Source organism: Chrysemys picta, chromosome 12, assembly GCF_011386835.1.
Source record: "Chrysemys picta bellii isolate R12L10 chromosome 12, ASM1138683v2, whole genome shotgun sequence".
NCBI lineage: Eukaryota > Metazoa > Chordata > Testudines > Emydidae > Chrysemys > Chrysemys picta.
The window spans coordinates 18,927,866-18,947,879 of NC_088802.1; the positions used below are offsets into that span (position 1 = coordinate 18,927,866).

The 20,014-nt window shown below is 48.8% G+C and overlaps 1 protein-coding gene and 1 pseudogene across 1 annotated transcript; both read left to right on the forward strand.

The window, feature by feature from the left end:
- The first annotated feature begins 3,406 nt into the window (after positions 1-3,406).
- LOC135974861 (olfactory receptor 14A16-like) lies at positions 3,407-4,363 on the forward strand. The gene has a single exon (XM_065563900.1). It carries the CDS (start codon positions 3,407-3,409, stop codon positions 4,361-4,363), a length of 957 nt encoding a protein of 318 aa, XP_065419972.1.
- A 14,444-nt stretch (positions 4,364-18,807) lies between these two features.
- LOC101945347 (olfactory receptor 14A16-like) lies at positions 18,808-19,768 on the forward strand (annotated as a pseudogene).
- The last annotated feature ends 246 nt before the right edge of the window (positions 19,769-20,014 follow it).

Below are 20,014 nucleotides of genomic sequence, written 5' to 3' on the forward strand. Positions count from 1 at the left end.
GTAATTATGTGGGGTTAATGAAGGAAGAGGCTATACTAGGCCAACTGAGGCTCTGTTGCCACTAGGCTCTTAGCTACTGCAGGTCACATGTCTATGCTATATATTTTATTTCTGCAAACACCTTGGAGTACCCTTTCAGACTCTGCCCTGCCTTGTTTTTAGCCAAGGGTTCTTCCAGGGATGCTGTCATCATGAGAGATCCAGGATGGATGCTGTTTCACCTCTGTGGTGTTAGGATCAGCTAGGCAAGCTTGTCAGGATGGTTTGTTCCTGTGTTGAAATCAAAGCTGGGCTCACAGCCCTGGAGACTGGATTCAGCTGTTTAACCCCAGAGCAGGGACATGATGGGCTGTGAACATGCCTGAAGCCTGCACAAGCTGGGATCAGCTCTAGAGCTGGAAGGGGCTTTCAGTCCCTGATTCCATTTAGTCCATTGCCTTTCAGCCAAGCTCCCATCTATGGAGTAGATCCTGGTCTGCTAGGAACTTCAGAGAGAGCCAGCAGTTCAGGACATACAGCAAGGGGACAGCAAAGGGTTGCTGGATAACACAGTGATGGGTGCTAGATAGATAGATAGATAGATAATGTCCAAACAATTCTGATGCCTGAGAATTGACTGCATCACAAGCTGAGACAAATTCCACAAAGACCAACACAGTAAGTTTGGTATTTCAATTACATATTTTGGGCTATTAATATTTAAGAACATAAATGTGAAACTACATTCTGAACTGTTTTAGGGCTGGTCTATCATGCTAAGTTGATCCGAGATACACTACTTACGTTACGTAAACAACGTAACTGAAGTCAACGTAGCTTAGATCCACTTACCACGGTGTCCACACTATGCTATGTCGAAGGGAGACGCTCTCCCCTCGACATATCTTCCACCTCTCTTTGAGATGGATTAATGATATCAATGGGAAAGCGCTCTCCCATTGATGTAATGTGTCTTCACCAGACCCGGTAAATCAATGCTGCTGCATCATTTAAGAACTTTGATAAATCTTACTGGGTGCCTGTGTCCATCTTTAGGTGCCTAAATCCTTTTGTAATCCTGGTCCAAGGAAATTACAGAAGCTGTGGGAGATCCTAGGGCCTCTGCCATGCAGATATCAGACTAGAGGATTATATTTATATTTTAGCTTGAAAATCCATGAATTCATAACATTTTGCCTCTGGGCCTCTGCTTCTGAGTTGTTTAGGCCCCAGGGAGTGAGTCCCTGCAAGCCCTTAGAAAATAGATATGGATAGACAGCCTTCTACAGCATCAGCCCTCTAGTGTCAGGGAAGCTCAAAATCAGCACCACACAGCTCTTAAACAGACCGCAACAGGTTTCAGTCTAGTTCTGTCCATTCATTCTCAGAGTGAGGGTTGAAAGGGCTCTTACATAGATGGGTCTTTGGCTTCTAGATACTAGAGTGGTAGGGAAATGGAAATAGAGAAATAATGACCAAAACATCCTGGTGCTGGAAGATGGAATACATCACAATTTGGGGAAAAATCCACAGTGACTAGCACAGTAAATTCAGTATTTCAATTAAATATAGTCATGGATTAATATACAGAGCAAATGTAAGACCCTAAACATAAATGATCATTTGGACCCTTTAAGGCTTTTGCTGCCAATTACGTCAGAGAGTTAGAGCCAGTCAGAGAAAAAAATCCGTGCAAAACTTTGACTTTGCATGAGATACCCAAAATCAGAAAAATTTCAGGATTTGGCAACCAAATGTATTTGTTTTTAGCAAAATACCAGTGTTAAATGAAAATGTTATGTTGCCAACAAAAGAAAATTGAGGTTTTCAGTTAAAAAAAATGTTTCAAATATAGCAGAAATTTTACCTGGACATTTTTTTTCAGTTTGAAATTCCATTTTAAAAACAAAAATGGGCAGAAAATATCCGACCGCCCCTAATTGGAAATTGAGCTTTAAACAAAGGTGGGAAACATTATTCTTATATTTAATAATACAGCCATTCCAGACCTGTTTGTTCTATTGCAACCGTGTTTATTTCTGTTTCAAATAAATAGTTATGGAAAGGTAAAAAAACAGGATAGCAGCAAAGCCTGCAGATTGTGTTTTGTACACACTAGCACCTGTAAACATGGAGTCAGTGTTGCACCAGCCACATGAAGCCTGTCTATCTCAACCCTGCCCAAACAGAATCAAGATCTCCTTGCTCTAGCCCCATATTCTCTGTCCCACACTGCTGCCAAATGAACACCAATGGGGTAAACAGGTGCACAGAACATACAGATAGTAAAACACAGCCCCTCCCTAACCAAGATCATAGTCCTAGTAGACAAGGCAGAGAAAGTGGGGGAGAGAAAACAGAGGCACAGAAAGGGAAAGCGACTTGCCCATGGTCACCCAGAAGGTCAGTGACAGAGACAAGAACATAACCCAGGTCTCCTGATTGCCACTGACCTGCACAGCACAGACATGAAGGTAGAGAAGGAAACGATAAACCATAACAGTAACAGAGGGATGCTCCTAGCCCATCATTACACAGAGACGCAAGTGCAGCTGGTATCAGGGGCCATGAATCAATCTGTAAGCAGGTAGCAGGCCATCTCTGCACAGAACTCAGTGTGGAATCATCACAGACGTGCTGGGGACAAATTTCCTTCTCATTTCCAAGCTGAATTTACTCATGGACAATTTATCCCCATTCCTTCTTGCGCTGACATTCTCCTTTAGCGTTAATAGCTCTGCTCTTTCCCTGGTGTTTACCCCCTTGATGTGTTTATAGAGAGTGATCATATCCCCTCTCAGCCGGCATTTTGTTGGTTAAATTAGACAAAGTCTTTTAGGTTACATCCACTCAGCAAGTTAGGGCTGCGATTCACCAGCTTGCATACATGTACTCGTGTACGAGCTTGGTGAGCATAAATTGATGAGTGGTGTAGCTGCGCTAGCCATGCTGAATTCAAACCCACCTGAACCCTGGGGCAATGTACTCAGCACAGTTTCCCCTTCTGCTATGGCTATACTAAGTTTTAGACTTGTGCTAGCCATCCTCGAGCTATTGCAAGTAGTGTATGTGATCTGGGAATCACTCCCCTGGCTCGTAGTGTAGATGTAGCCTTACTCTTCTTCCCTGACCTGGCTCTCCATTGTTGCAATAGCATGACCATCATTCTTAAGATTGTTGGGTTTGGGTTGTAATTTGTTCCATATTTACACTGCGTTCTATGAAGCCTCAACTTGGACCAGATCCTCAGATGGAGGAAACAGACGCCATCCGTTGACTGTAAGGGAACTGTGGCAATTTACATTGGTGTGACAATGCTCCTCACTAGTGCTGTGATTGTCAGAGGTGAGGAGATGGAAGGACTCTAGCCTGACCACTGCCCTTGCCCTTCCTTCCACAGACAGTCCATGATGTACTGAGAAAGAAAATGTCCAACCGCACCACTGTGACTGAGTTCCTTCTCCTGGGATTCTCTGAGGTTCGGGAGCTGCAGATTTTACACTCTGTGGTGTTTCTAGGGATTTACCTGGCAGCCCTGGTGGGAAATCTCCTTGTTACCATCCTTGTAGTGGTCGACCACAACCTTCACACCCCCATGTACTTCTTCCTGATGAATTTGTCCATACTAGACCTTGGATCCATCTCTGTCACTGTCCCCAAGTCCATGGCCAACTCCCTATTGAACACCAGGTCGATTTCTTATTCTGGGTGCGTTGCCCAAGTCTTTCTTTTCATTTTCTTCGCTGTTGTAGACTTTGCTTTTCTCACCATCATGGCTTACGACCGATATGTCGCCATTTGCCAACCACTGCACTATGAGACTATAATGACCAGGGGAGCTTGTGTCCAAATGGCAGCCAGTGCCTGGATCAGTGGAATTCTCGTTTCTACTATGCAGACTGGGAACATATTTGCATTACCTTTTTGTGGTGGTAACAAGGTGGATCAGTTCTTCTGTGAAATTCCCCAGCTGCTCAAGATCACCTGCAATGACTCGTACGTCAGTGAAATTGTTATTACTTCTTTTCTCTTGTTCTTAGGTTTAAGCTGTTTTGCTTTTATAATTGTGTCATATGTTCAGATCTTCAAAGCAGTGCTGAGAATCCCCTCTGAGCAGGGCCGGCATAAAGCCTTCTCCACCTGCCTCCCTCACCTCATTGTGGTCTCATTGTTAGTTTGCACTGCCACCTTTGCCTACCTGAAACCCACCTCCAGCTCAACATCGGGTTTTGATTTCATGGTGGCTGTTCTTTATTCCATGGTGCCTCCAGTGATAAATCCAGCCATCTACAGCATGAGGAACAAGGAAATCAAAGGTGCCCTAAGGAAACTGACTGCGGGGAAGTTATTCAAAAAGAATAAAATTTCCAGATTTCTCCCATGACCATATTTTCATTCTGTGCTTCTTTACAGATATAATCAACTGATGACATTATTGACTCCATGGGAATGTGATGTGCAGGCTTTTATGCAAAAATGTTGTGTTCATAGTAGTAATAATCCAGACTAAATTCACTGAAGTCAGTGGAGTTACTTTACTGTGAATTAGATAAGAATCTATCTAATCTAATCTATCTATCTATCTATCTAAATTATGAGGGCATTTAATTCAATTCTGCATTTCCTTGTTAGAAGCGTGAGTTTAGCTGAACTTGACCTTCTGGACAGGCACCAGCTGTCACTGGGAAACCTTAACTCTGTGTTAATGAAGTTTTTTGCCATTTTATTTCCTAGTTTTTAAAAGAAAAAAAACTTGTTGGTCGGAGTTAGTGGTCATTGTGGCGGCTGTAGGTCGCCATGGATATGAATGATGAGTGAAGGAAAAGGCTCTTTTAAGAATCATCACATTCTTCTAGAAAGGAGCTGCATTCTGTGCACTGCTTGGCCAATCTGGGTTCCCGTCACATCAGCCCCTCACCCCCAAATCTCTCAGTAAGTGAAGCACAAAGCTGGACACAGCCATCTGCAGCAATACAACCTCAGTGAGGTGTGAAATGGCCTGTTCATCTCAATGAGCTGTTCTCAGGGGAGTGAGAAACACCTGCAGGAGATGGTACAACCTGAAACAATCACTCAGAGATGTGTGAACTGCTCCACTCATATCAGTCACCCAGGTGCCAGCAGGCTGTTCTGTGTGTTGTGGGTTCATGGGCCCCTTTGCCTCTTCTCAGCTTCACACTCCGAGGGGCGGCGCTTCCCCAGACCCTGGCACTCATTGGGAGTGGTGATTAGGGAGACAGGCTCAGTCCCCCCCTCCCACCACAAGCCAAGGAAAAGCCCCCAAGATCACAAAAGCTAGAGAGGGAGGGGCATCAGACCGTCATAGATGCATCGAGAGCCCCCTGATATTGGCACACACAAGGGACGGGAATGTGCAGCTGTCAGGCGCCCTGCCTCTTGTTCTAGTTCTGGATCCATCAGAGAAGGGGATAGATGCACAGGCAAAGAGTGTGCTGATGGAAACGCAGTGGGTGCTGTGCTTGCTTTATTGTTCCCGTTGCAAAACTGGACCTAACAGGAAAGTGAGGCTTTGCACTTGGTAGGGGAGAGAGCATAGGGCCCTCTGAACATTAAAAGAGACAGGACATCACACCCCTCTGTTCTCCCAGTCCCCTGTCACTCACCTTCATGTCCCCTCTTCCCAGTGTCTCATCCCTCCTCATCTCTTGACCCCCAACTCATCTCCGACCCACCCACCCTATTCGTCCCCTTCCCCATAACCCCCCTCCCCTTGCTGCCCCCCAAACCTCACTCCCGTAATTCCCACCATCTCTTCCACCCTCATCATCCTCCCCTCCCAGTGGGTAATTTCAAAAATTGTTTCATCAACTTCTAAATATCCTGCAGTGCCCAGGTGACATTTCCCCACAGTTGGAAACCCTCAGACAGAGCCAGGTGCCTCCTTTTTCTTAGGTTCAGATTTTGGCTCAGGGTTAGATATGAACTCAAAATGCCCAGATGACATGCGGGTTTGTCAGCCACTACTGGACATTCCCTCTTCAAGGACTCACAGCCTGTGAGCCAGAGGTAGCTTTCAACCAGCTCATCCTCTCTCCATGCACATGATCAGCATAATCCATTCGGCGCGACTCCAAGCACTTTGAAGGCTGACGGGCCTAACTGAGAGCTAGACCCTTTGGCTAATGACGCTGTCACTTTATTTCCTTGAAAGAGCTGGTGAGTGGCCCTTGAGCATTGGAAACACTCCCTGCTGTGAGGATCTGAGCCCTGGTTTGATCTCTGTCTGTGCACAATAAATCAGCACCAAAACACACCAACATTAAGAAAAGTTAGAAGTAACTTCTTTGGACTCAATGGAGCTGATTTCCCCCTCACTCACCCCAAGGTAAGTCCATGGTGTTACAATGGAGTATGTCTGGTTTAAGGAAGAGGAGATTAAGGTCCTTTGACTCCAGCCCCTGTTGAGGTGTGGCCCTTCTGTGTGTGGTCCTGGGCACTTCAATCCTATGGCTTGCCAATGGGGGAGGGATAGCTCAGTGGTTTGAGCATTGGCCTGCTAAACCCAGGGTTGTGAGTTCAATACTTGAAGGGGCCGCTTAGGATTTGGGGCAAAATCAGTACTTGGTCCTCCTAGTGAAGGCAGGGGGCTGGACTTGATGACCTTTCAAGGTCTCTTCCAGTTCTAGGAGATGGGATATCTCCATTATTATTATTATTTTTTTAAATCCCCTAGGGCACAGCCCTTCTCTATGAGGTGTTGGGACACTCAATCCCAGAATCCCCTGGAGCAAGGCCCTTCTCTGCCCCCCACCCCCTCACTGACCATAGCATCTCCTACCCCATTTCTCAATCTCTCTGCCCACCTCTGCAACCCTCTCCCCACCTGGCGAATCCCAGTGAGAACCCCCTGATATAAGAGTGTCTGCTGTACCGCATCAAGTATGGCATGACTAGATACCAGGAGTGGGGCATGATGGGGTACTATGGATGGGGGTGTCCACTGCCCTGGGTCTGACTGGGGCCAGCATCAGATGCTGCACTACCCACAGCCTGGAACAATAGGGATAGGATGGGGAGATCTGCCCCCACTGCAGCAGCTGCAGCATTGTCTGCCTGAGTCTGAAGAGGGCCTAAGACAATGGCTCTGGGAGAAGGGAAGTGCCCCAAGCATCTCCATGGGGTTTGAACTCCCAGCACCACTGCTCTGGAGCACCCCAACAACCCCACCCCAGCACGGGGATCTCTGTGCAGGGGAGGGGAAGAGCACAGCAGTCCCGACACCCTCACCCAAGCAGACACACCCTGTCTGGGGAGGTAAGGACTGGGGGCACCATGACTGCCCTCTGCCTGTCTGTGGGCACCTACCTGTTCCCAAGGGGTTGGGCGAGAGTCACCTGCTCCTCCTCTGGGACAGACCAGGGGTTCCATGCCATTGTCCCAGCCTCTCTTTGAAGCGCCCCCGCCCCACTCCATGCATGGCTCTGGAGTTTCTGAATCCAGCCCTGAGAGTCAGAAAAGATTTATGGGACTAAATGTGCCTCTTTCCATAGGCTCCTGGGAACAGCCCAGTTCAGAGCTGTGACCCTTGGAGGGACCAGCGCCAGCTGCTGAAGAAAGAAGGACAGGGACCCCCACCCCAGTGGACAATTCTGCACTGATCTCCATTTCAGGGAGGTTCCCTGTGAGTTAATGGCTGGCTGGAGACCTGCACCATGGCAGTTTAATTCAATCTCTGATCTAATGTAACTATGAAGGCTCTCGTCATCCTTGCCAATGTCTCACCCGCTGATGATTTTATCTTAGCAATACCTTGTGGAAGTGAGTTTCCCAGGTTAGCTGTGTGCTGGTTGGCACTGGGCAGAGGCCAGCCTGGAAATACTGTTCAGAAAAGGGGCTTGACCAGGAAGAGGAAGGAGGAGAGCGGGGAAGGAAGGAAGTGGTGGCCGTGGCTTGCCAATGGGGAGAAGGAGGAGAGAATGGGCAGGTGTTGGGAGCCAGGGGTCGGTGGCTGTTCCCTGGGGCTGGGACCATGTCAGAGGAGTGGGGCTGAGCAGAGGAGAGGACTGGTGGTCAGAAGAGGAGACTGGTGGGCAGAGGGGTTAAGCAGGGATCTCTGAGGAAGCTGAGTCAGGAACTCTGGGTGAGGAATTGACTCTCGGCCATGGGAGGGGGACTCTCAAAGAACAGGTTCTAGAGGGTCTGTGGGGTGGGGATTGTGAGAGGGATGGGAGAAGATTAAGGGCTGTGGGTGTTTGCTTGGGGGTCTGGGTTAGGTGAGGGAGAGGGAGGGAAACACTCAGGGTCTAAGGTAAGATGGGTTCAGTAGGTGAATCATGGATCATCTCTAAATAAATGTTTCTTTATAAAATTTTCATCCAGTCTCTATTATTATCCCCCAGATTTTGGTAAAGAGAGGCACAGAGAGTTGAGGTAACATAGCTGCATAGCTGGACTTAGATCACAGGAGTTCTTAGCATCTTCATCTGCTTTCTATAGATGCCTGGCTATCCTAGTTATCATTACAGGCTGGGATTCTCAACGGCATCGAAGGGTGTTAGGAGCCCAAGATGTACATGCCTTACTGCCATAGGCTCCTTTTTCGAATCCTAGGCATCATTTTCTGAAATTCAGGAGAAGCCTAGGCCTTGGAAGTTAACGAGAGACACAGGGCCAGGATTACGAAGGGGTTTACAAAAACAACAAGGGGTCTGGTGGCACCTTAAAGACTAACAGATTTATTTAGGCATAAGCTTTCGTGGGTAAAAACCTCACTTCTTCGGATGCATAGAGTGAAAGTTACAGATGCAGGCATTATATACTGACACATGGAGAGCAGGGAGTTACTTCGCAAGTGGAGAACCAGTGTCGACAGGGCCAATTCAATCAGGGTAGATGTAGTCCACTCCCAATAAGAGATGAGGAGGTGTCAATTCCAGGAGAGGAAAAGCTGCTTCTGTAATGAGCCAGCCACTCCCAATCCCTATTCAAGCCCAGATTAATGGTGTTGAATTTGCAAATGAATTTTAGTTCTGCTGTTTCTCTTTGAAGTCTGTTTCTGAAGTTTTTTTGTTCAATGATAGTGACTTTTAAATCTGTAATAGAATGACCAGGGAGATTGAAGTGTTCACTTACGGGCTTATGTATGTTAGCATTCCTGATGCCCGATTTGTGTCCATTCATTCTTTTGCGGAGGGACTGTCCGGTTTGGCCAATTTACATGGCAGAGGGGCATTGCTGGCACATGATGGCATATATAACATTAGTGGATGTGCAGATGAATGAGCCCTTGATGGTGTGGCTGATGGGGTTGGGTCCTCTGATGGTGTCGCTAGAGTAGATATGGGGACAGAGTAGGCAACGAGGTTTGCTACAGGGATCGGTTCCTGGGTTGGTGTTTCTGTGGTGTGGTGTGTAGTTGCTAGTGAGTATTTGCTTCAGGTAGGGGGGTTGTCTGTAACCGAGGACTGGCCTGCCTCCCAAGATCTGTGAGAGTGAGGGATCGTTATCAGGATAGGTTGTAGATCGTGAATAATGCGCTGGAGAGGTTTTAGCTGGGGGCTGTATGTGATGGACAGTGGTCTATTATTGTCCTTGTTGGGCCTGTCCTGTAGTAAGTGATTTCTGGGTACCTGTCTTGCTCTGTCAATCTGTTTCCTCACTTCCGCAGGTGGGTATTGTAGTTTTACGAATGCTTGATAAAGATCTTGTAGGTGTTTGTCTCTGTCTGAGGGATTGGAGCAAATTCTGTTGTATCTTAGGGCTTGGCTGTAGAGAATGGATCATGTGATGTGTCTTGGATGGAAGCTGGAGGCATGTAGGTACGTATAGCGGTCAGTACGTTTCCGGTATAGGGTGGTGTTTATGTGGCCATTACTTATTTGCACTGTAGTGTCCAGGAAGTGGATCTCTTGTGTGGACTGGTCCAGACTGAGGTTGATGGTGGGGTGGAAATTGTTGAAGTCCAGGTGGAATTCTTCAAGGGCCTCCTTTCCATGGGTCCATATGATGAAGATATCATCATTCTAGCGCAAGTAGAGGAGGGGCACTAGGGGACAAGAGCTGAGGAAGCGTTGTTCTAAGTCAGCCATAAAAATGTTGGCATACTGTGGGGCCATGCGGGTACCCATAGCAGTGCCACTGACTTGAAGGTATAGGTTGTCCCCAAATCTGAAGTGGTTGTGGGTGAGGACAAAGTCACAAAGCTCAGCCACCAGGCGTGCTGTGGCCTCATCAGGGATACTGTTCCTGACAACTTGTAATCCATCCTCATGTGGAATATTGGTGTAAAGTTCTTCTACATCCATGGTGGCCAGGATGGTGTTTTCAGGAAGAACACCAATATATTGTAGTTTCCTCAGGAAGTCGGTGGTGTCTCGAAGATAGCTGGGAGTGCTGGTAGTGTAGGGTCTGAGGAGAGAGTCCAAATCGCCAGATAATCCTGCTGTAAGAGTGCCCATGCCTGAGATGATGAGGCATCCAGGGTTTCCGGGTTTATGGATCTTGGGTAGCAGATAGAATACCCCTGGTCGGGGTTCTGGGGGTGTGTCCATGTAGATTTGTTCCCGTACTGTAGCTGGGAATTTCTTGAGCAGATGGTGTAGTTTCTTTTGGTATTCCTCAGTGGGATCAGAGGATAGTGGCCTGTAGAATGTGGTCTTGGAGAGTTGCCTGGCAGCCTCCTGTTCATAATCCAAACTGTTCATTATGATTACAGCACCTCCTTTGTCAGCCCCTTTGATGATAATGTCAGAGTTGTTTCTGAGGCTGTGTATGGCAGGGTTTAGGTATCTAAAGAAGGAAATAGCTGCCTATTGGGATTTACAATAGCATCTAAGCAGGTTAAGTTCCTCACTCCCACTGAATGACCATGTGACTTAGCCACCTAGGTCATCTGGGAGCATTGATCAATCCCCGTAGGTGCCTGTCTCCATCTTTGTGATCCTGGCCCACAGATAACTGAGGCCTGGTCTACACTACGAGTTTAGGTCGACTTTAGCAGCATTAAATCGAATTAAGCCTGGACACGTTCACAGGACCAAGCCCTTTCTTTCGACTTAAAGGGCCCTTTAAACCGGTTTCTTTACACCACCTCCGACGAGGGGATTAGCGATAAAATTGGCCTTTGCGGTTTGGAATTGGGAAAGTGTGGACGGAATTGCACGTTATTGGCCTCTGGGAGGTATCCCACAGTGCTTCATTGTGACCGCTCTGGACAGCACTCTCAACTCAGATGCACTGACCAGGTAGCCAGGAAAAGCCCCGCGAACGTTTGAATTTGATTTCCTGTTTTCCCAGTGTGGAGAGCACAGGTGACCACGCAAAGCTCATCAGCACAAGTAACCATGATGGAGTCCCAGGATCGCAAAAGAGCTCCAGCATGGACCAAACGGGAGAAGTACGGGATCTGCTCGCCATATGGGGAGATGAATCAGTGCTAGCTGAACTCCGTAGCAGTAAAAGAAATGGCAAAGTATTAGAAAAGGTCTCCAAGGCCATGAAAGACCGAAGCCATAACAGGGACACACAGCAGTGCCGTGTGAAAATTAAGGAGATACGGCAAGGCTACCCCAAAGCCAAAGAAGCAAGCGGAAGGTCCGGGGCAGAGCCGCAAACTTGCCGTTTGTACGCGGAGCTGCATGCCATTCTAGGGGGTGCAGCCACCACTACCCCAACCGTGTTCTATGACTCCCTCACTAGAGAAACACACAGGGAAGAGGGTTCGGGGAATGAGGAAGATGAGGATGGAGGTAATGTAGGTAGCTCACAGCAGCAAGGAAGCGGAGAAACCGGTTTCCCCAACAGCCAGGATATGTTTGTCACCCTGGACCTGGAACCAGTAATCCCCGAACTCACCCAAGACCCTGAGGGCACACAGGGGACCTCTGGTGAGTGTACCTTTGTAAATATTACACATGGTTTAAAAGCAAGCGTGTTTAATGATTAATGATTAATTTGCCCTGGCAATCGCGGCCAGTACAGCTACTGGAAAAGTCTGTTAACGTGTATGGGGATGGAGCGGAAATCCTCCAGAGACATCTCCAGAAAGTTCTCCTTCATGTACTCCCAAAGCCTTTGCAAAAGGATTCTGGGGAGGGTTGCTTTATCCCGTCCGCCATGGTAGGACACTTTACCACACCAGGCCAGTAGCACGTAGTCTGGAATCATTGCATAACAAAGCATTTTAGCGTATGGTCCCGGTATTTGCTGGCATGCAGACAACATCCATTCCTTATCGCTCTTTGTTATCCTCAGGAGAGTGATATCATTCACAGTCACCTGGTTGAAATGGGGCGATTTTATTAAGGAGACATTCAGAGGTGCCCGTTCCTGCTCTTCTGAACAGAAATGTTCCCCACTGTTAGCCACGTGGTGGGGGGAGGAGGGGTGAAATGATCATCTCAGAGAATTGGGTGTGTGGGGGGAGGGGGTTTAGTTGGGTTTGTGCTGCATGTTAACCCGGAAACCGCAGCCCCTCTTTTTACATTGAAAACCCATTTTAAATAGCCAACCCAATTCATCCTTGATATGGGAAATGAGGGCGCTGCAGTTTGAAACCATTCCCACATGTTTAGAAGGTTAAAAAAGGCAAAAGACTGTGGCTTACCATGGCTGCCTGCAAGCCGAAATCTGTTGCCTGGCACTGCGTGAGTGATCTCTCACAGCAAACGGGCAGGCCCTCACTATAAGAGGAAAAATGCGACCTTGTAACGGAAGAGTGTACCCATTGTTCTCTAAAATGTGTCTTTTTTAACCACCTCTCCCTTCTCCTCCACCAGCTGCAAATGTTTCACCTTCACAGAGGCTAATGAACATTAGAAAGAGAAAACTGAGGACGCTGGACGATATGTTCACGGAGCTCCAGATGTCCTCCCACGCCGATAGAGCACAGCAGAATGCGTGGAGGCAGTCAATGTCAGACATGAGAAAAGCACAATATGAACGAGAGGAGAGGTGGCGGGCTGAATCGCGGGATGAACAGAGCAAGTTGCGGGCTGAAGATGATAGGTGGCGTCAGCTTGCAGACAGAAGGCAAGAGTCGATGCTCTGTCTGCAGGAGCATCAAACTGATATGCTCCAGCGTATGGTTGAGCTGCAGGAAAGGCAGCAGGAGCAGAGACCGCCGCTACAGCCCCTGTGTAACCAACAGCCCTCCTCCCCAAGTTCCATAGCCTCCTCACCCAGACACCCAAGAACACGGTGGGGGGGCCTCCGGCCACCCAGTCACTCCACCCCACATGATTGCCCAAGCATCAGAAGGCTGGTCTTCAATAAGAGTTAAAGTTTTAAAATGCAGTGTGTCCTTTTCCTTCCCTCCTCCCCCACCCATCCCGGGCTACCTTGGCAATTATCCCACTAGTTGTGTGAGGAATTAATAAAGAATGCATGAATGTGAAATAACAATGACTTTATTGCCTCTGAAAGCGGTGCTCGAAGTGGGGAGGGGAGGGTGGGTGGTTGGTTTACAGGGAAGTAGAGTGAACTGGGTGTGGGGGGCGGAGGGTTCATCAAGGAGAAACAAACAGAAGTTTCACACAGTAGCCTGGCCAGTCACAAAACTCGTTTTCCAAGCTTCTCTGATGCACACCACACCCTGCTGTGCTCCTCTAACTGCCCTGGTGTCTGGCTGCGTGTAATCAGCGGCCAGGCGATTTGCCTCAACCTCCCACCCCGCCATAAATGTCTCCCCCTTACTCTCACAGATATTGTAGAGCGCACAGCAAGCAGCAATAATAATGGGGATATTCTTTTCGCTGAGGTCTGAGTGAGTCAGTAAGCTGCACCAGCGCGCTTTTAAATGTCCAAATGCACATTCCACCACCATTCGGCACTTGCTCAGCCTGTAGTTGAACAGGTCCTGACTCCTGTCCAGGCTGCCTGTGTATGGCTTCATGAGCCATGGCATTAAGGGGTAGGCTGGGTCCCCAAGGATCACGATAGGCATTTCAACATCCCCAACGGTTACTTTCTGGTCCAGGAAGAAAGTCCCTTCCTCCAGCTTTCGAAACAGAGCAGAGTGCCTGAAAACGCGAGCATCATGTACCTTTCCTGGCCATCCCACGTTGATGTTGGTGAAACGTCCCTTGTGATCCACCAGGGCTTGCAGCAGCATTGAAAAGTACCCCTTGCGGTTTATGTACTTGGTGGCTTGTTGCTCCGGTGCCAAGATAGGGATATGGGTTCCGTCTATCGCCCCACCACAGTTTGGGAATCCCATTTCAGCAAAACCATCCACTATTGCCTGCACGTTTCCCAGAGTCACTACCCTTGATATCACTAGGTCTTTCATTGCCCTGGCAACTTGGATCACAGCAGCCCGCACAGTAGATTTGCCCACTCCAAATTGATTCCTGACTGACCGGTAGTTGTCTGGTGTTGCAAGCTTCCACAGGGCTATCGCCACTCGCTCCTCAACTGTGAGGGCTGCTCTCATCCTGGTATTCTGGCGCTTCAGGGCAGGGGAAAGCAAGTCACAAAGTTCCATGAAAGTGCCCTTATGCATGCGAAAGTTTCGCAGCCACTAGGAATCGTCCCACACCTGCAGCACGATGCAGTCCCACCAGTCTGTGCTTGTTTCCCATGCCCAGAATCGGCATTCCACAGCATGAACCTGCCCCAGTAACACCATGATTTCCACATTGCTGGGGCCTGTGCCTTGTGAGAGGTCTATGTCCATGTCAATTTCCTCATCACTCTCATTGCCGCGCTGCAATCGCCTCCTCGGCTGGTCCGGGTTTCGCCTTGGCATGTCCTGGCTCTGCATATACTCCAGGACAATGCGTGTGGTGTTCATAGTGCTCATAATTGCCGCGGTGATCTGAGCGGGCTCCATGATCCCAGTGCTAGCTATGGTGCCTGGTCTGAAAAAAGGCGCAAAACTAGTATCTGACGGACCAGGGGAAGGAGGGAGGGAGGGAGGGGCGAGTGACAACACGGCGTACAGGTATAGGGAATTAAAATCAAGAAAGGTGGCTGTGCATCAGGGAGAAACACAAACAATTGTCACACAGAATGGTCCCCCCAAAGATTAAACTGAAAACCCTGGGTTTAGCAGGCCGTTGATTTCACGGAGGGAGGGGAAGCAAATGAATACAGAAAAAATCTATTTTTTACATCTTAAGCTGGCAGCCGACGGTGCAGCATGACTGATAGCCTCTGCAGTACAACGACGATGGATACCAGTCATAATATACCATCTTCTACCAAAAGGCAAGGGGCTGGTGCAATGCAGCCCTATGGCTGCCAGCCCCATGGCTACCAGTCATGCTGCACCGTCTACCGCCAAAAGGCAGTTAGCTGCTGCTGCTGTGTAGCAATGCAGTACCACGTCTGCCGGCACCCAGAAGACATATGGTGACGGTGAGCTGATCTGAGCGGGCTCCATGCTTGCCATGGTATGTTGTCTGCACAGGTAACCCAGGTAAAAAGGCCCGAATCTATTGTCTGCCGGTGCTCTGACGGAGGGGGAGGGGCCTGACGACATGTACCCAGAACCCCCCGCGACACTGTTTTGCATCATTCAGACATTGGGATCTCAACCCAGAATTCAAATGGGCGGCGGAGACTGCGGGAACTGTGGGATAGCTACCCATAGTGCAATGCTACGGAAGTCGACGCTAGACTCGGTACTGTGGACGCGGTCCGCCGACTAGAGCACTTAGAACATTTTATGTGGGGACACACACAATCGGCTGTATACAACCGATTTCTATAAAACCGGCTTCTATAAATTTGACCTAATTTCGTAGTGCAGACATACCCACAGAAGCTGGGCTGCAATCAGGGAACATAGGCCCCATCCTATGTGAGGGTCATACTAGAGGATCTGAATGGTTCTTTTGATTTTATCATCTTGGCATCTATGCACTTCCCTCTGGGCCTCTGCTGCTGAGCTGTGCAGGGCTCCAGGGAGTGAGTATCACTAGTCCTTAGGAAATAGACATAAATAAATCACCCTCCCGCAGCATTAGTCCTTTAATGCCAGTGATGCTCAAGGCCAGCTACAAACAGCTCATCTGAAGAGAGCAACAGGTTTGAGTCTAGTTCTGGCAGTGCACTCTCAGAATGAAGGGGGAAAGGATTGTCAGATGCCTGTGCCTTTAGTTTCTAGATTCTCGTACATAGATAGATATTGACCAAAGAATCCTGGTGCTGGATGACTGAATGGATCATACATTGGGAAAAAATCCATAAAGATCAGTACAGTAAGTTTCTATTTCAATTAAATATGTTTGGGGATCAACATACAGGGGAAAATTAAGATGATAAATATGAATTACAATATGAACTTGTTAAGACATTTACTCTCAATTTAATCGGATAGCTACTGCTGATTGGAATTTTTCCACCCTTCAGGAAAATTTTGACTTTTCACTGAAAACTCCAAATCCATTTTTTCCCCCAGTTTTTGGCAAATGAAAACTTTTTGCTGAAAACTGGATTTTTTTTTATCACAAAACCAAAAATGTTTGTTTTTTGAGTTTTCAATTTCTTTACAAACCAATCGCAAAATGTTTGGAGAAAAGCAGACAGAGTCTGAGATTTGTTGTTGTTTAGCTGAAAACCCACTCGCCATTAAAATGAACACAGCTGAAAATTTCCAACCAGCCTTAAACTTCAAATAAATTGGGGAAAATTAATATTGCCTGATCAGACCTTAATTTCAAACCATTTATACTATTGCATCTGTGTGATTTCTCTTCCAAAGGGATAGTTGTGAGAAGGTAACAACTGAATAACCAGTTAAGCTGACAGCACACAGACTATGTTTTATACAGACTAGCCACTTTAAACCCTGGGTTAGAGTTGAACCAAGCAGCCAAACCCTGTCTATCCTGATACCATTCAAGGATATACAGGTGATCACTGGGAGTAGAACTCAGAGCTCCTGTCCTAGCTCCACACCGCTGCTGGCTGAGTATAAACCGTGTAAATGGATGTGCAGAACTTACACATAACAAGACATGGGGCAATGTTCCCAAGGTATTTCAGCACCGAGTGGGATTTTCAGAAGCACCTAGGACCTTATAACTCGTTGATTTCAAGGGGTGTTGAGGGCCCTGATAGGGTGACCAGACGTCCCGATTTTATCGGGACCGTCCCGATATTTCCTTGTTTGTCCCGCATCCCGACCGACGTGCGGTCGGGACAACCGGACAAACAAGGAAATGCCCCGAGCCTCGAGCCCGGAAGTGCTCGCGCCCCCCCCCCCCCCGCCCCGACTCCGCCCCCTCCTCCCCCGATTGGCTCCCTCCCCGAATCCCCGCCTCTTCCCCGGGCTCACCATTCCCCCTCCCTCCGCAAGTGCTGGAGGGAGGCCCGGGAGACGCAGGGGAAGCGCGGGGCCGGGGTGAGTAACAGTCCGGCCTGGCCCAGTGCAGGCAGGACTCAGTTGGGTGGTGGGAGAGGAGGGGGGCGGCCCGCGGGGCCAGGCGACGGGGGAGGAAGCGGCCATGGCGCTCGGCGGCTCTGGCGCCCCCGAACCCCCCGAGCCGGGGCCTGCAGCAGCGCGTACGCTGGGCCCAGCCCCTGGCTAGGCACGTCTGGGCTGCCCAGCTAGTGCTATCGCGCGGTGGCCCCGGGGCGGAGGCATCGGCAGCCCAGCCCCGTTCGTTCCCCTGCGGGACGGGGGGGCTGGGGCCTGCTGCCCCCACTCCGGGGCCGCCGCAGGATAGCACCAGCTGGGCAGCAGCCCAGACGCTGGCCAGGGGCTGGGCGCAGCGTGCGCGCTGCTGGGTCCCCGCAGCAGGCCCCGGCTCGGGGGGTTCGGGGGCGCCAGAGCTGCAGCCGCGGAGCGCCATGGCCGCTTCCTCCCCCGCGGCAGTGGGAGCTGCAGCAGCGGCTGCTCCCGAGTCCCGCTGCCCGGGGGGGAGAACAGCCGCCTCCTGGCCCCGCGGGCCGCCCCCCTCCTCTCCCTACCGCCCGACTGAGTCCTGCCTGCAAGGGACCAGGACGGACTGTTACTCACCCCGGACCCGCGCTTCCCCTGAGTCTTCCGGGCCTCCCTCCAGCACTTGCGGAGGAAGTTTTTTTTTTTTTTTTTTTGGCCCCGCCCCCCGCCCACGTCACCCCCCCGCCACGCCCCCCCCACGTAACCCCCCCCCCCCCCCCCGCGTCCCGATATTTGTCTTTGGTGATCTGGTCACCCTAGGCCCTGATGCTTTTGAGAATCCCACTAGGTGCATCAATACCTTTAAAAATCTGCCCCACAGCCTCTCTCTGAAAGCCCTTACAGTCCTAGTAGACATGGCATAGAAAGGGAGGGAGGGGAAACAGAGGTAGAAAGAGGGGAAATGACTGGCCGAAGGTCACACAGCAGGTCACTGACAGAGACAAAAGTATAGCCCAAGTGTCCTGACAACCCCTGCACTGAACAGCACAGAATAAATGATACAATATAGCGGTGATGGAGGGATGCTGCTAGTGCATTGTTACACACATTGAAAATGTGTTGGCATTTTAGTCTATCTGTTTCATAGCCAAGCTGTGAGCTTGGTGATGTTTGCAACAGAGGGACGTCTTTTGGACGATTTTTGGGGTTTGGATTGTATTCTGTTCCATTCTTCATACTGCATTTTAACAAGCCACATCTTGGGCCAAATCCTCAGATGGGGTAAAGTAATGAATTCCATTGACTTTAAAGGAGCTGACCCAATTACACTAGTTTGATAACAGGACTGATTGCTTGTCAGATGCGAGAGCAATAACATCACCTAAACATTGTAAGTGACGAGTGCTGTGCATCTTTGACATTCATAAAATGAGATATAAGAGAAAAGGGAATCAGGGCCATTCCCACTGTCGCTCTAATTCTGACCATTGTCTTTCTCATTCCCCCTACAGCCTTCACATATTGAATTGAGGAAGAAAATGTCCAACCAAACCACCATGACTGAATTCCTTCTCCTGGGATTCTCTGATGTTCCGGAACTGCAGATTTTACACTTTGTGGTGTTTCTAGTGCTTTATCTGGCATCCCTGTTAGGGAACCTTCTCATCATCACAGCCATAGTCCTCGACCACCACCTTCACACCCCCATGTACTTCTTCCTGATGAATCTGTCCATCCTAGACCTCGGCTCCATCTCTGTCACCATCCCCAAATCCATGGCCAACTCCCTCATGAACACAAGAGTGATTTCTTATTCTGGATGTGTCACCCAAATCTTTTTTTTTCTTCTTCTTCGCTTCAGCAGATTTTGCCATACTGACCATCATGGCGTACGACCGATATGTGGCCATCTGCCAACCACTGCACTATGAGACAGTGATGAACAGAAAAGCTTGTGTCCAAATGGCCGCCAGTGCCTGGATCAGTGTTTTTCTCTACTCTGCAGTGCAGACTGGAAACACGTTTGCAATATCCGTCTGTGGAGGCAACATGGTGGATCAGTTCTTCTGTGAAATCCCCCAGCTCCTCAAGCTCGCCTGCTCTGACTCAGACCTCAGTGAAGTCGGGTTTCTCATCTTTAGTATGTTCTTAGGCTCAAGCTGCTTTGTTTTCATAATTGTGTCATATGTTCAGATCTTCACCACAGTGGTGAGAATCCCCTCTGAGCAGGGCCGGCATAAAGCCTTCTCCACCTGCCTCCCTCACCTCATTGTTGTCTCACTGTTTATTTGCACAGGGACCTTTACCTACTTGAAACCCACCTCCAGCTCAACTTCAGGTCTGGATCTAGTGGTGGCTGTTCTCTATTCGGTGTTGCCACCAATGATGAATCCGATCATCTACAGCATGAGAAACAAGGAGCTCAAAGGTACACTGAGTAAACTGGTAAGTCAGAAGCTATTCTCTAAGAATAAAATGTCCATATTTCTCCTTCAGTAACAATTTCATTCTGTGTTTCTTTATATAATCAGCTGATGACATTATCGCCTCCACGAGAAAATACTGTTCAATCTGTTTATGCAGAATTTGGTATTTATACTAGTAAAACTCCAGACAAACATGACTCAAGAAAAAGGAAGTTATTATAGGTTTACACCAGTGTAAATAAGATCAGAATCTATCTACAATATACTGATACCCATCACCATACTATCTGAGCACCTTGCTCATAGAGTCAGTAGCCAT